The following is a 16,090-nucleotide window of genomic DNA, read 5'->3' on the forward strand; positions in this document are numbered from 1 at the left end:
CAGTGGAGGTGCTCCTGACATGGGGTCATGGGTCCTTTGCATGCTCAGGCTCCCCAGTAACGGTCCTGGGTGAGCAGTGCTCCCAGTAGTGTCCCCTGGTCACTAAGCCACGCTGCCTGCCTTCTCTGACCCTGTCTGTAAGGGTGCCCTTGTGGGTATAACCCTGGCCTCTGCCCACCAGCTGCATGCCCCGTCTGCATGCCCCGTCTGCATGCCTGTGACTAGGTCTCGCCTGCCCTCCATCCCTCTGCATGCTCCAAATGTCTGTGCCAAGCTTGCAGCTTTGAAGAGGTAGCTCCAGGCCGCACCCCTGGACTGAAAAGCCAGAACAGCTTCTGACCAGGGGAGCCCAAGGCCGGAGGTCATGGCCAGGCACAGCCACCTTTCCCCTTGAGACCCCTGTGCATTGGTGCGGAGAGCTGTCTGCTCAGCACCCTCATCATGTTACTGCCATCGTCATGCCCATCCTGCCCGCGGACCATGTCCCTGGCCCATCCTGTCCCATTGCCCCCATCCAGCCACTCTCCTCAGGGTCAGCCGCCTCCTCTTGGGTTCCCAGGCTGAGCCTTGAGCATGGCTGAGGCCCAGGCAGGTGGTCATGCCACTTCCCCTCCTCTCTTCCCCTCAGGCCATGGGCTAGAGGGGGAGGCGGTGACCTTAGAGGAAGGGGCCATGCCATGCCTAGAGTGACCCTCTGCCCTGCCGCAGCCATGCTCTGAGGACCCTTCACCGTAGGGTGCCTGGGTTTCTCTCACTGGTGCCCCCGCTAATCCATCTGAAGACCCATGGGAAAGGGGATAGGGGCAGGTAAAGGTGGGCACTGGAACGCAACCTGGGTTGTGGCCCTGATCAGACCCGGAGTGTAGACATGAGGCCTGGACCTTGCACAGAGTACCTGGGTAACCCTGGGCACACAGGACCTTTCTGGGCCTCTGTTTCCTGGACTGTCGAGTGGGAGCTTGGTTGTGAGATCTCTTATAAAGTAAGACACTGTGTTCCAGACAGTCCTTGAGTACAGGGCTACTTCTGGCCCAGAAGTGGGGTGGGGGAGGGTAAACCGGGACCCTGGGACTCCACTCCTCCTATCTCTGAGCTCTGACAAGAGGGGCTCCTGGATGAGGGGCCTCCGCCCTTCCACCCCACCTCCCCGCGTGTCCTGCCTGGCCTGTGAGTGCCTCTCTCCCTCCTCCCGCAGTGCGCCGCGTGGCTCCTCGTTTCTCCATCCCTCCCAGCAGCCAGGAGGTGATGCCAGGTGGCAGCGTGAACCTGACATGTGTCGCCGTGGGTGCACCCATGCCCTACGTGAAGTGGATGATGGGTGCCGAGGAGCTCACCAAGGAGGATGAGATGCCTGTTGGCCGAAACGTGCTGGAGCTCAGCAACGTCATACGCTCTGCCAACTACACCTGTGTGGCCATCTCCTCACTGGGCATGATCGAAGCCATGGCCCAGGTCACAGTGAAAGGTCAGTGCTTGTGGCAGACCAACAGAGCTCCTGTGTGGACCGGCAAGGCTGAGGAGTCAGCACTCTCTCCTTGGTGCTGTAGCTTTGGGGCCCCTCTGGCCCTTAGTAGTGAGGGAGGGGTTTCAGTTATTAATAGCTTTAGTAAGAATACCACAAAACTGGTAATTGTTGATTCATGGTAACCCTGTGTGTGTTAGGGTAGAACTGTGTTCCATAACCTTGTGGGTTTGTAATGGCTGGGTTTTCCAAAGCAGATTGCCAGACATTTCTTCTGAGGCACCTTTGGGTGGACTCGAACCCCCAACCTTTCAGCAACCTTTCAGTTAGCAGCTGAGTGCATTACTGTAACTGTTTGCGTCACCAAGAATAGCTAAAATGCATTGAGTTCCTAGGTGGCAGATGTTATGCACAGCTCGTTTTGTTAGTCTTCATGTAACATATGGGGTTGCCATGTAACGCTGGTAGAGAGGTGCTCTTATTATCCTCATTTTACAAATGAGGAAACTGAGGCATAGAGAGGCTACGTCACTTGCCCGGGATCACACAGAAGTAAATGATGGAGCAGGGATTTGAACCCAGAGTGATCTGATTCCCAGCTCACCCCCCAACCACTATGCAGTACCAGACCCTTTGGGTTTAATGGCCTCTCAGCAAGAAGGATGTGGTAAAATAGTAACCTAGAGGGGAAATGGGTTCTCTCTGACTCATCGTTATGCGAAAGCCTGGAGCCCTGGGGACAGGCACGCGTGTGTAATAGAGCCCTCTCTGGTCCCCCTACCTCCAACTCTGCCTCGTTCTGACCCACCGGCATTCTGCAACTCATGTGATCCTTTAAAAATGTGACCCAGAATCATGTCGCTCCTTTTCTTAACACCTTTCAGTGGCTCCCCGTTGTCTGTAGAAGAAAGAGCAGGCAGCCAGCTGCCTGCTCCACATAGGCAACTTGGCCTCTTCCTCCGTGTGTACCAGCCACACTGACTCTAATGGTCTGGGTTTTGTCTTAGTTCTCACCTGCCCTGCCCATTGCGCGAGCCATCTCACCCCCCAGTTCTCAGCTCTGTGGGACCTGCCCTGATCACCCCATCAAGGGAGATGCCAGAGTTTTTCCACATCTCAGCCCCTGCTTCCTTCTGCCCTTGCATATGGTTATTATGGGCTTGTTTAATCAATCTCTCTCCTCCTGAAATAAAAACTCCTTGAGAGCAGGGACCCACACTGTATAACATTGTGTCTCCGGACCCCTAGCATGGTGTCTGGCACCCAGGTGTTGTTAGTTGCCATCAAGTCGATTCTTATCTATGGCCACCCCATGTGTGCGGAAGAGTAGAACTGCTCCATGAGGTTTTCAAGGCTGTGTGACCTTCTGGAAGCAGATTGCCAGGCCCACCTTCTGATATGCCTCTGGGTGGGTTCAAACTGCCGACCTTTCTGCTAGTAGCCGAGGGCTTAACAGTTTGCACCAACCAGGGACTTCCTGGAACCCAGTAGGCACTTAGTAATCACTTGTGGAATGGCTGACTGGTTGTGGACCTGGACTTCTCCACCTTCCCTTTGAGCCAAGATTCAGGGTCTGTGGGGCCAGCAGCACCATCACTTCTTTTAAAAGCTAGGCCATGTAGAAATTGCTGAATGGGTGTGTGTTATGTTGTGTATATTTTCATCAAAATAAAAAAAACCAGGCCAGTCCCTTAAATTTCTTCATCTGCCCCTTCCCCCCCAACACCCCATTACACAAACTTGCCAACAAGTGAGCACACATGGGCTTTGCAGGCAGCTGCCAACCACCCAGCCCTGTGTGCTTTCCATCTGCATGGGACCCTGGGCACGTCACGTCAGCCCAGTTCTGTTCAGTGAGCCCCTGCTTTTCACATAGGCTGATGTGAGGACCTAGTGGAGTCCCAGAAGTGGCATGAGTAGAGACTAGGTGACCTACCAGGTGCCCTCAGAGGTCACTGCATGCTTTTCAGGCCGTCTTCAAGGTGGGCTATTGGTGCCCACCACACTCGGTGGCCACACTGCTTTGGTCAACCAGTGAACCACACCAAGGGTGGGGTTGGTTCTTGGGGTCATGACCCCAGGCAGCCCTGAGCCTTCTCTTTCACCCCCAGCTCTGCCTAAGCCTCCGATTGACCTTGTGGTGACAGAGACAACTGCCACCAGTGTCACCCTGACCTGGGACTCTGGGAACTCGGAGCCTGTGTCCTACTACGGCATCCAGTATCGTGCAGCGGGCACGGAGGGCCCCTTCCAGGAGGTGGACGGTGTGGCCACCACTCGCTACAGCATTGGCGGCCTTAGCCCTTTCTCGGAATATGCCTTCCACGTGCTGGCGGTGAACAGCATCGGGCGAGGACCGCCCAGTGAGGCCGTGCGAGCCCGCACGGGTGAGCAGGCGCCCTCCAGCCCACCACGCCGTGTGCAGGCACGCATGCTGAGCGCCAGCACCATGCTGGTACAATGGGAGCCACCCGAGGAGCCCAATGGCCTGGTGCGGGGATACCGCGTCTACTATACCCCGGACTCCCGCCGCCCACTGAGCGCCTGGCACAAGCACAACACAGACGCAGGGCTCCTCACCACGGTGGGCAGCCTGCTGCCTGGCATCACCTACAGCCTGCGTGTGCTTGCCTTTACCGCCGTGGGTGACGGCCCACCCAGCCCCACTATCCAAGTCAAGACACAGCAGGGAGGTGAGTGCAGATGAGCGTGAGTGCGGCTGCACAGCCAGGGATGGAGCCAGGGCTGTCCTCCTGCCCCAGCCTTTGAGGTTTGGGGCCCTGGGAAGATGAGGGCCCTGAGTCAGTAGGTACATTGTCACTGGGATGCAGGGCAAGGGTGTGTGGGTAAGGATCTGCCTTCCCCTGCTCCTTTTCCCCGGTGCCCCCTGCACTTGAGGGGGATTGGTGAGACTGATGATGCCTACGGTGGGGGTGTTGCAGTACCTGCCCAGCCCGCGGACTTCCAGGCTGAGGCGGAGTCGGACACCAGGATCCAGCTCTCGTGGCTGCTGCCCCCCCAGGAGCGGATCATCAAATACGAGCTGGTGTACTGGGCAGCAGAGAATGAAGACCAGCAGGTGAGTGCCAAGGCAGGGAGAAAGGAGGGGAAGGACAGATCCTCTTGATCCCTGAGGGTCTGTGATGGACTCACCCAGGCAGGCAAAGTCCCTAGTGCTTCTCCTTGGGGCTTTGTGGCTCATGAGTGCCATGCGGCTCATGAGTGTCATGTGGCTTGGGTGGCCTGTGTGTTTTTATAGTCTTTGTCACACTGTGCTGGTGACAGAGTTCTTAGGGTCTATCCTTGGGTCTCATAGGCTCTTTGGCTTAACGACACCAGGAGAACCCTAAAGTTTGTCTTTGGGCCCATACAGCCCATGTGGTCCCCATGGCCCATGTGGTCCCCATGGTTACCATGTGGTGCGGTCAGAGCCCTGAAGCCAGTCCTGGGACCACGGTGGGTCCAGAGGGTCCAGAGGGGTCAGGGTACAATCCATGTTGGGGAATGACCTCTAGGTGACTTTTGAAGTCAGAGTAGTCATTGAGTGCTCTCTGCTCTTCCAGCACAAGGTGACCTTCGACCCCACCTCCTCCTACACTCTAGAGGACCTGAAGCCTGACACACTATACCGCTTCCAACTGGCTGCTCGCTCGGATATGGGGGTGGGTGTCTTCACCCCCACCATTGAGGCCCGCACTGCACAGTCCAGTAAGTGTCTCCTGAAGCCACTGCCTGTTTCAGCTGGGATGGGGCCCGCGCATGTGCGCGCACAAAACACACACACACACACACCCTTTCCCCACTTGACCAGATGGGTGGTCAGGTCTGCTGAGCCCTAGACTGGACTCTGGTCTGGGCCCTAGGTCTGGACCCTGAGAGAGGGACAGGTGACAGGTAAGTGCCCTCCAGTCTGTCCAGGCGGCTGCTGCCCTCACTCCTCCCTACTCTCTACCTGGCCTCCTGCCCCTCCCTCCCACCCATAGCCCCCACACCTGTTCAGGTAAGTTATGTGTCTGTGACTCACTCCCCTTCCTCCATCTCCCTCTGGCTGGGCCGGGCCATCCTCAGCAGTGGGACCACATCACTCCCCATGTCCCAGACCTGCTTTGGCAGCTGTCTTCCCTCCCCATCACCCGTGTTCCCTACTTCATACCCCCACCATGAGAATTATGTGTAACCATACTGAGCAGAGTACACACGGGCCTGAGTCTGAGAATGTGTGCTCGTAGGCCTGTGTGTGGCCATGATACCACACATGTGACTGTCTGCGAAGCTGTTTGGGTGACAACTCTATGGAGTGTGTTACTGTCTTCCCGCCTATGTGAGACCCTGGTGCTGTGACTGTGTGTGTCGACTGCCTGTGCAGCCAGTTATCGCCATATCTGACCACCTGCCTGGCAGCAGCACCTGTATGCATGAGACAGTGAGTCTGGTGACCACAGGTGATGATGTCTGTAAGACTGTCCCCAGAACAGTGACATGCTTAATGTGTCTGCAAGTGACTCTGTGACCTGACCACACAACGGTGTCAGGGTCTCTATAGCTGTCCAGATGAGTGGCTGTGAGTGTGTGGGTGTCACTCTGCGACTGTGGGTGAGACTGAGATTACAGGTGGTATCTGGGTGACCTGCTGGTGACCACACAACCACAGTGGGCCACTGTCCGCAAGGCCTGTGTGATAAGGTGGGTGTGGCTGTGGCTGTAGCTGTGTGTGACAGTGTGTGATCACATGACTGAGGCAATGCATACGTGTCATGACCATAAACACAGCAATGTCTGAAGTTCTCTGTACGACACTGGACTGCATGTGAATATGCTATGACATCACAAGACTGTGCACCCATGTTCATTCTACAAGTACTCACTGCACTCTTGCTGGGCACCAGCCCCTTGCACAGTGTAGGGTCGGCAGCATGAACAGACGATACGGCTGCTGCCCACGGGGATCCTACAGTCTAGTGGGAGAGACAGACCTTAAATGTGCAATTACCCAAATGAGCTTTTAATCACACGCATGTAAAGTGCTAGGAAGGCAGTCCCTAGGTGGTGCAATTGATTAAGCTATCTAACTTGACTGTTAGCCAAGAGATTGGCAGTTTGAACCCATCCAGAAGTACCTCAGAAGAAAGGCCTAGGGATCTGTTTCTGAAAGGTCACAGCCTTGAAAACCCTATGGAGCACAGCTCTACTCTGACATACGTGGGGTCACCATGAGTTGGAGTCGACAGCAACACGTTTGGTTTTTAAAGAGCTGTGACAGAGACTGGTAGGTTGGTGAGACAAACAGGGGACTTCATCTGACCTGAGGGGTCAAGAAGGGCTTCCTGGGGAATGCGATGCTTACACCGAGGTCTGAAGGAAGAGTGGCGCTAGCTGGGCAAACAAACGGGAGTAGGGAGCACAGAACCTTCACATGGGGGCTCAGCGTGGCCAGAGCAGCCACCAGAGCTGTGTCAGTCAGGGCCTTCCGGGCAGAGGCCAGGCAGGAGGGATGTCTCCAGCTGCTCAGTAGACAATGTGTGGAGCAGCCTGAGAGGAAGCTGGGAGACCAGTTAGGAGGCCTTACATCAATCTGTGCAGAAGATGGTGCTCAGATGAGCATGGTGGTAGTGGGTTTGAGAGCTGTTTCAGACGTTAGCTGGACAGGACTTGATGATGGCTCAGATATGGGGGCAGAAGGAAAGGGACACACCAGAATGAATCCCGTGTTTTTGTGTGTAGATCTGGGAGGAGAGTGGTGCCCTTCCCAGTGTAGAAAATGGGACAGAAGCAGGTGTGAAGGACACACATGGGTTTGAACACATAAGTTCAAGATCCCATCCACATGATGTTGCCTGGGACACTGCTGAGTACCAGGGCCTGGGCTGGAGGCAGAGGGAGTGGGAGACCCTGAGAAGGAGGACTGGAGATGGAGGAAATCAGGAGAGGGGAGCGTCTTGGAGATTGGAAGTAGAATTCAGATGCTGCTGGCCGAGTGGTCTCGGAGCAGAGGAACACAGGAGCATCCATTGGCTTTAGGGGTGTGGAGGCGTGACCTGGACAAGCGATTTGGTGGTATGATAGGGACTGAAGCCAGATTGGTGTTTCACGAGGCAAGTTTAGGAGGTGAGGAAGTAGAGGTGGAAAAAGCAGACATTTTCAAAAAGTTTAGTTGTGGGGGAGGGTGGCTGTAAGTCTGAGGGTAGGATTTTTCTTTTAAAATGAGAAAATCTTGAGTATGTTTAGGTGCTGTTGGGAAAGGGTTAGTAAACACAAAGAAGTTGAAGGCATGGAAAAGAGAAGTATAATTGTTGGAGCCTCAGCAGAGGGGCATGCCTCTCCATTCTCCTGGGAGGAAGGGAGAGAATCGGTGCAAAGCAAGGTAGGTTGGTGGGTTTGGTTGTGAGAGATGACGAAAGTTGCTCTTGATTTTTCTCTGCAAAATAGGAGACAGGGTCATGTGCTGAGAGGAAGAAAGGCGAAGGGAGCTGGAGGTTTGAAGAGCATGGAGGAGGTTTCAAGTATACTGTGCAGAGTGGGAGAGTGAGCTGGGCAGAGAACAGAGACAGGCAGCACGGAGGGCCAGGCTGAGGCTCTTGGTGATGTGTCCTTAGGACACCCCGCCTACTTGGCAGGCGGCTTTCTTCCAGCCGCCCCGGGCTGCCTTGAAGAGGGCGGAGACTCAGATTCATTCAGGGCTTGGTTTATGCCAGGCAGGAGCATGGAAAGATAAAGGGGGCGGGGGCTTGGGATATTGCTAAAACGGTGCAGCGAGGGACCTTGGAGCCTGAGCTGAGTATCGAGGGTGGTAAGGGCAGCGGGGTTGGAGGACGGAGGTTCTGATGGGTGAGAGTGGGTGCGGTGCCTTGAGCAGCTGAGCTGCGGCTAGATGAGGGTCTGTGAGGGAATGTTGGAGGCTGCGGTGTTGGAGGCAGGGCCGTTCCCAGCAGTGGCAGTGTCCAGGGTATGACACAGCCTGTGCAGTGGAGGATGAAGCCATGGAGATGAGTCAAGGGGGTTACCCAAGCCACCTGGGCAGGGGCGGTGGCAGAACTTGCTATGGAGAGGAAGCCCACACATTGGAAGCAGAGTCCTCATTGGGAACAGGGTCTGGAACTGTCACTGGGGAATGGAGAGGGCACAGGGCTTGCCTCTTAACCCCCAGTGTACCCATGGAGTGACTACCTCTGTTGGGCACTTTTTCTCCAGACCTTGGGGATTTTTTCTGCTAGGCAGCTTGATGAGTTTGGATGTATAAATTTGAGTCTAAGCTTGGGGGCCCCAGGAGCCATTGGCCATTGGTGTCTATGCGTTACCTGTGGCCCACGCATAGACACCCTGTCCAGGCAGGCACAGGCCAAGGCAGCCTCACACCAGAAGAGCTGTTGGGGCCACTTTTCCTCAGAAGAGAGGAGCTGTGGGCACAGCAGGTGCAGAGAGCTTCTTTGTATGTGGTAAGGGGGGTGGGATGGAACGGTCACATGCTTGTGTGTATCCAGTACTGTGTATGGTTTTTGTGGGAGAAGCCTTGTGTGTGTGAGAGAGAACACTGCGTGTTAGAGCACCGTGTGACAGACGCCATATGTGCATATGGGAGACCCCATGTGTGGTTGTGTGTGTGTGTCTGTGTGTGTGTGTGTGTGGAGAGCTTGTGGTTCAGAGGGAGCCAGGCTGTCACCGTGTCAGTGGAGGCAGCCTGCCCAGAGGGGCCCTGGGATGGCCATTGCAGCACTCAGGGAGTAGCCTGCCTGAATGAGTCTCCAGCCCACTGTGACTCAGTCGCCATGTCAGTGATCCCCACCCTCCATCTGCCTGCTTCCTCCCATTTGTCTTCCCCAGCCCCCTCCGCCCCTCCCCAGAAGGTGACCTGTGTGAGTGCGGGCTCCACCACCGTCCGGGTAAGTTGGGTCCCGCCGCCAGCCGACAGTCGCAACGGCGTTATCACCCAGTACTCCGTGGCCTACGAGGCAGTGGACGGCGAGGACCGCGGGCGGCATGTGGTGGATGGCATCAGCCGCGAGCACTCCAGCTGGGACCTGGTGGGCCTGGAGAAGTGGACGGAGTACCGGGTGTGGGTGCGGGCACACACAGACGTGGGCCCCGGCCCCGAGAGCACCCCGGTGCTGGTGCGCACCGATGAGGACGGTAGGCAGTGGCACCAGAGGAGGGGCAGGGGAGGGCGGCACCCAGCCTCAGCCACCACCCATCTCCCACCCCGGGGCCTTTGCCTCTCTACATACCCAGGCAGGCTGATCTTTCCGGTGTGGGCTTAACTGCCCAAACTGGGGAGATGTGGCTTATGGGACGACTTATGCTTAAATTCCCCTCTTGGGCTGTCTCCAAGAGAGCTGGAGCCTTCAGAAGCTAAGGAGAGAAGCAGCCCAGCTAAGATTTGAGGGTCAAGGCTAGAAGATTGGTGCAACAGACTCTAAAAAGAGCACCTTAGCTAGGCGTTGGCGTGATACAGGGGCCCAGGAGGAAACAGGAGCGGTTGTGCTGACTTCGGGGTGGTCAGAGGCCTGGTGCTCCATCTCCACCTGTTTCCCCACCTCTGCCCTCCCACCAGTGAGGTAGCCTGGGCCAGGGGCTTAGCGGGGCCAGTGCCGGGCTCTTCCTCCTGGCAGGCAGAGGTAGCCTGCCAGTTCCTCACCAGGGATAGTCTAAGAAACTACGTCCATTGCTTTCCTGGGGGGAGGGGAACAGAGGCAAGGCCCTGGAGTTTGCTGTGCCCGCCCGAGCCAGGATCAATACCACCAGTCCTGACTTCATTCTCTCTCTGGCCCCTAGTGCCCAGTGGGCCACCACGGAAGGTGGAGGTGGAGCCACTGAACTCCACTGCTGTACGCGTCTCCTGGAAGCTGCCTGTCCCTAGCAAGCAGCATGGCCAGATCCGCGGCTACCAGGTCACCTATGTGCGGCTAGAGAATGGCGAGCCCCGCGGCCCACCCGTCATCCAGGACGTCATGCTGGCTGAGGCCCAGGTGTGTCACTGGGGAGTGGTGGGGCAGAAAGGAGGCCGTGGGGAAGGGTGGGTGGAGACCAGCATGCACCACCTCCTCTTTAATGCCCAGATGGCTCTTCCCACCCTGCCTGCCCTCAGAGGCACTTATGGCTGCCTTTCCTTCATCATGACACCAGAGAGGCCTCACTGTGTCAGGGCTGGGAGGCACCGAGGTCAGGAGGTTAGGACCAGGTTTCAGGAGACGCCCCTTTCTGCTTTGGGCGTGTTCGAGCTGTGCCAGCCTAGGCCCTCGCAGCCGCATCTGCCCTGGTGACAGTCCCAGCCTGTGTCATCTCTGTGGCTCAGCCACCAGCACATCAATGAGACCTGTTCCCTCAGACCCAGGCCTCCATCGCCACCCTCTGCGCAGACTTCAGGCCCCCGCCCCATGTCCCCCCTTGTGGCTTGCAGGAAGCATGTTCACTGTCACGGGAAGGTGGGCTTTGGAGATGTGGTCTCTTCCTAAACAGTTAAGGGCAGGGTATCCCAACCCCCACATCCAGAGAGCAGGAGAGCACTCCTGGTCTGTCTGCTCACCCTCCATGGCTGTTGGCCCTTGCTGAGCTCAGCAAATGGCCAAGTTGGGATGCTGCTCTGTCCTGGCCCTGAAAGGATGGCTCAGCCCTGATGTTTACTGTCAAGGGCTGAGTCTGCCAGCCAGCCTCATACTTCCCTCTGTGCTTCTGTCCTCCTGGGGATGGTAATATTGCCCAGGAGGTTAGGCTATTCTGTGCACTGGTTTGCCATTCAGATGAAGAACCTGGGACGTTGAGAGGTTATATAAGTTGTTCAGAATTACCCACAAGTGAGTGAGTGGCAGAGCTTGGATGAGAAGTCCCTGGACTCCTGGGAGAGGGCTGTAATTACTGTCATGAGTTCTCTCCCAAAACACTCTGCTGAAAATCATAAAACCTGGCTCAGGGTTCCCCCATCCAGAATCATGGCCTTGCAGGACACAGGGCCCAGCACTGAACCACCCTGGGGGGGTGGGCCCAGACTCCTTCCAGAACCCCCGTACCCTCCCTTTCCAGCCTTTCACCCCTTCCTGGGCTGGGTAGAGGTACAAACACATACCTGGTGTTCTGCATGTTGTGCTTAGGAGTGGACACACCCACACAGATAGGCAGACAGGCCTTCATGCCCCTGGCTGGCCTCAGCCTTCAAAAGCAAAATTCCTTTCTGCCCAGAGGGTGCCCTCTTCCTCTTCTTGGTCTGCTCAGTGCTGAGAGGACAAGGGGGTGGAGGAGGTGGGTGTGCAGACCCGCCTGCATTCCTGGGGTAGGTTAAGGGCTCCTCCTGGAGCCTCAGCAGACACACCTACCCAGAAGCATCCCGGGAATGGGCTTCCTCCAGCCCCTCCCATCCTAGGCGGCTAGTGGCTGCAGCTATGGCCAGTAGGGTTCCAGAAAAGCCATTTTGGGTGCCCCCTTCTGGTCCCATGTGGTTTAGAAGGTGCTAGGCCACAGGCTCAAGGACTCTGCCCTCAGCCTCGGACATCCCATGTGCTTAAGCTCCAGGGAAGCTAACTGAAGATGGTAAGCCTGCCCTTGTGGTCCCTTGGAACTGGGTCATTCTGCTCTAACCCAGTAGGCCCAGCTGTCCCCTGAGTTGCCCTGTCAAGGACACCTACAGTCTGTTCCTTCACCCAGCAGCACCATCTGCTCAGCCCAGGGCTCCATCAGTTCTGAAAGAGCCATGTGGCCTGTCGTTCCATCTCCTACCCCTCGCCAGGGGCCAGGGTAGAGCCAGACCTCTCTCTTTCCTTTGTGTCCCTCTTAGGTTCGTGTCTGTTTTTCATGGTCTCTGACGCCAGTATCCCTGTCTGACTCCTTTTATCCCTTTCCTGTGTCTCTGGTTTTTCTTTCTCTGTTTCTGTCTTTTCCTCTCAATGGCTGTGTTTTCATCTCTCATTCTCTTTTCTGTCCTTTCTGCCTTCCCTTGCCACCCCTCTGGCCCCTTCCTTGTTTCTCCCCCTCCATTTGGTTTTACTGTCTGCCCCTTCTTCTCCCTGGCTCTGCCTCGGCCTAGGAGAGGTACCACATGAGAAAGCCTCCATGCCCAGCCTGGCTTGGGCATCCTCTGTCACCCCTCAGGCAAGGAAGCTGGAGCAGAGATGGGCCCACGCACACCCTAGAAAGTGGCTGCAGCCACAGGGGGCCTGTTGATGGCCTCCCCACATTCTGTTCCATGCTCCTTCCAAGGTCTTTGAACAGAGCTTCCCAAATGGGAGGGACTGAGGCTGTGTGGACAGAGGCTAGACCAGTGGACAGCACTGTCAGGGTGGTCTGGCCACAGGAGTTCCTGGTACCTCTAGCCTAAAGATGTCTTGGACCACTTCCCTGTGCTGTGCTTGACACTGACCAGTTCCCAGCCACCCAGTGCCACAGGGCCCTGTGTGGAGACCTCATTCCCTCCACCTGTCTGACTAATATCCCTGCATGAACCAATGGCCCAAAGGAGAACTTATAAGAAACAACCCTGAAAGCTGCTCTCCTGTCTTGATTCTCAGGCATCCCAAGGAGGGGACAGAGGTCTAAGTGGATCCCTGTGTCTTTGTGACAAGGCCCCGGCTCTGAGCTTGGCATTCGAGGCCTTTATACTCTTCCTGGCCAGGTGGCCCCTTGGGCCACCCCAGCCACGATACAGTTTTTACTGTTTCTGGGATGTTCTTATGCTTAGGGTGACTATATAAATTATTGTCCCAACTGGGATCCTTTTGAAAGTGAATAATCATACCATGATAACAGGTGTAGGCCAGGACTGTCCCAGGTAAACAAGACTTGTGATCACTTCATCATCCCTGGTGGGTCTTCCCTTCCCCCTACCTGAGCTGTCAAACCCATCCCCAGGTCTGTCCTCCTCTCCCTTGAGGCACCTCCATGTGGCGCTTTCTGATCCCCTAGTTTCAGCGAACCTTCTCCCCTCTGACCGTTGGCATGAGTGCCTGCCCTCAGATTTCCCCCTCCCCTTGGCCGTGGCACATATAGTTGGTGCTCAGTGAGGCAGGGGCTGGGATCTGAGGATGGGGAATGGGCTGGGTGCTATGCCCATGGGCACTTCAGAGGCCAAGCCCTCCATCTGTCCTCCCCGGGCCAAGCCCCCTCCGGGCCAGACCGAGTCCTTCATCCTGTCTCCCTTTCTCTCCTTCTCCGCGGTCAGTGGCGGCCAGAGGAGTCCGAGGACTATGTAAGTAGCAGGTGTGCGAGCGCGGGCAAGACTTGGGTCAGGCTGGGCTCTTGGGACACTCCCCCTCTCCTGCCTTTCCTCCCAGCCCAAGCTGCCAAGGTCTGCAGGGCACCAGCCACATCTGGAGAAAATTGGCATTTAGACGCAAGCACCGAGCTGAGCAATGATTGGCATTGCGTCTAATCCTTCCTTCTCGCCTGTCGAGCAACAATTTGAGGCCAATGTTCATGATCGACCAGGGCTCGGCCTCTGCTCGGGCCAGACAGGGATGGAGCTAAATCCGATCCTGATCGTTAAGACTTATTGATCCCTGGAGTGAAAAATAACCTGCGTCTGGGCCCAGGCTGGGAGGGGAGTTTAGGGAGCTGGGTTCCGGCGTTGGTGTGTTCTGGAGCCCCAGCCCTGGGAGACCCTCCAGCTGGGGCAGGCAGGGGCCTACGAGGGGCTGGTGGTGGCAGCAGGGGCCCCACCTAAGGCTCAGAGCTGGAGGGACAACAGGGTTGGTGGTGACAGCTCTGGTCCCACTGCACGGTGGTCTCCCTCCCTGCTTCCTACTTTTCCCTCTGTGTGGCGGGCGTGGCTTGGCCTGCTGTGGTGTTTTTCCGCATGTCCGGAAGTGATGCCTTTGCTATAGGTAGGTTTATGGGCAGGTCCTGCCAAGGCAGGAGGACACTGCCCTGACTGTCTACCTAGCATCACTAGGAACCGATGGGCCAGTCCATTTCCAGGTGTGGGGGGCTCCTTGTTCTCCTTGTCTCTCCTCCCTGTCTCTCTTCCCTACTCAGTAGGTAAACTCAAGCCTGTGTTCAAATGAGAAAACTGATATTTCAGGGACTAAGGTGTTCTCTTGAGTCGGCGTCCTGGGTGGGGTCAGGTAGGGGCAGGCCTGGTCCTCCAGGGTGGTACCTTGGCTCCCTCCACCTTTCTCCGTGTGTGTGTCTGTGTCTGTGTGTGTGTGTGCGCGCACGCGCCAGTGGCCTGACACCTGCTTACACCGGAGGACCTGTGGCCCATGTCTGCATGTGTGTGCCAAGGGCCACACAAGGGGCTGTGTGCATCCTCAGGAGGTAGCATTCGCAACACAATGGAGTGAAAGAAACTGTAGCCCTTTGTTCTTGCCTGAAAGGAAGAATGAACTGCCTGCCCCAGGCACAGGGCTCCTGGGACAGGCGAGTCCTCCTGGGTATACATCCCACCCACCTGCCCTGCCTCTAACAGAATCCAGTGTGGCACAGCCCCCCCGCCCCCAGGACCTCTTGCCACACGTGCCCTGGGGGCTCCCTGAGGCTAGGGTCCAAGGTGGCAGACATGGTCTCCACATGCTCTCCTGTGATGGGAACAGGCCCTTCCTCCTCCCTCACAGGAAACCACCATCAGCAGCCTGACCCCAGAGACCACCTATTCCATTACTGTAGCCGCCTACACCACCAAGGGGGATGGTGCCCGCAGCAAGCCCAAAATCGTTACGACAACAGGGGCAGGTGAGTGAGGGGTCAGGGATAGAGCAGGGTGGGGGGCTGTGAGGAGGGCAGCGCCAGAGCCCCGTGCGTGGTTGTTTAGTCCCAGGCCGGCCCACCATGATGGTCAGCACCACGGCCATGAACACCGCACTGCTTCAGTGGCACCCACCCAAAGAACTGCCTGGCGAGCTGCTGGGCTACCGGCTGCAGTACCGCCGGGCGGATGAAGCCCGACCCACCACCATAGACTTCGGCAAGGATGACCAGCACTTTACGGTCACTGGCCTGCACAAGGGTGCCACCTACATCTTCCGGCTGGCTGCAAAGAACCGGGCTGGCCCAGGCGAGGAGTTCGAGAAGGAGATCATGACCCCTGAGGATGTGCCCAGTGGCTTTCCCCAAAACCTGCACGTGATCGGGCTAACCACATCAACCACGGACCTGGCCTGGGACCCGCCAGTGCTGGCAGAGAGGAATGGGCGCATCGTCAACTACACTGTGGTGTACCGTGACATCAACAGCCAGCAGGAGCTGCAGAATATCACCTCTGACACCCGCCTTACACTCTCCGGCCTCAAGCCGGACACCACTTATGACATCAAGGTCCGCGCACGTACCAGCAAAGGCGCTGGCCCACTCAGCCCCAGCATCCAGTCCCGGACCATGCCTGTGGAGCAAGGTGTGTGCTGCGGGGCATATCAGTGCCAGCCCATGCGTGGCTGCACCTGGGGACCTCTGCTGTCCTTGACCCACTGACCTCTGGCGACTATGATCCACCAGCCTCTGGTGTGTGACCCTCCAATCTCTCATGACTATGACCCACTAACCTCTAGTAAGCGAGCACCATGTTCTCGGGTTTGTGATCCCTGATTTCTGCTGTCCTTGACCTACTGACCTGTGCTACGTGACCCTCCAGTCTCTCGTGACCGTGACCCACTGATCTCTTTTGACTGCATCACCATCGTTGGTGTGTAACCTACTGGCCCCTTGGGGCCATGACCC

At 56.9% G+C, this 16,090-nt stretch overlaps 1 protein-coding gene across 1 annotated transcript in view; it reads left to right on the forward strand.

The window, feature by feature from the left end:
• The window catches only part of PTPRF (protein tyrosine phosphatase receptor type F), a 78,084-nt gene that overhangs the window by 41,930 nt on the left and 20,064 nt on the right, over nt 1–16,090 (forward strand). The window contains exons 6-13 of the mRNA XM_064281843.1: nt 1,196–1,465; nt 3,574–4,155; nt 4,405–4,541; nt 5,026–5,170; nt 9,281–9,586; nt 10,229–10,422; nt 14,992–15,109; nt 15,189–15,767. Coding sequence (XP_064137913.1) covers nt 1,196–1,465; nt 3,574–4,155; nt 4,405–4,541; nt 5,026–5,170; nt 9,281–9,586; nt 10,229–10,422; nt 14,992–15,109; nt 15,189–15,767 — 2,331 coding nt within the window. The remainder of the gene's footprint in view (nt 1–1,195; nt 1,466–3,573; nt 4,156–4,404; nt 4,542–5,025; nt 5,171–9,280; nt 9,587–10,228; nt 10,423–14,991; nt 15,110–15,188; nt 15,768–16,090) is intronic.

The sequence above is a fragment of the Loxodonta africana genome, chromosome 3 (assembly GCF_030014295.1).
Source record: "Loxodonta africana isolate mLoxAfr1 chromosome 3, mLoxAfr1.hap2, whole genome shotgun sequence".
NCBI lineage: Eukaryota > Metazoa > Chordata > Mammalia > Proboscidea > Elephantidae > Loxodonta > Loxodonta africana.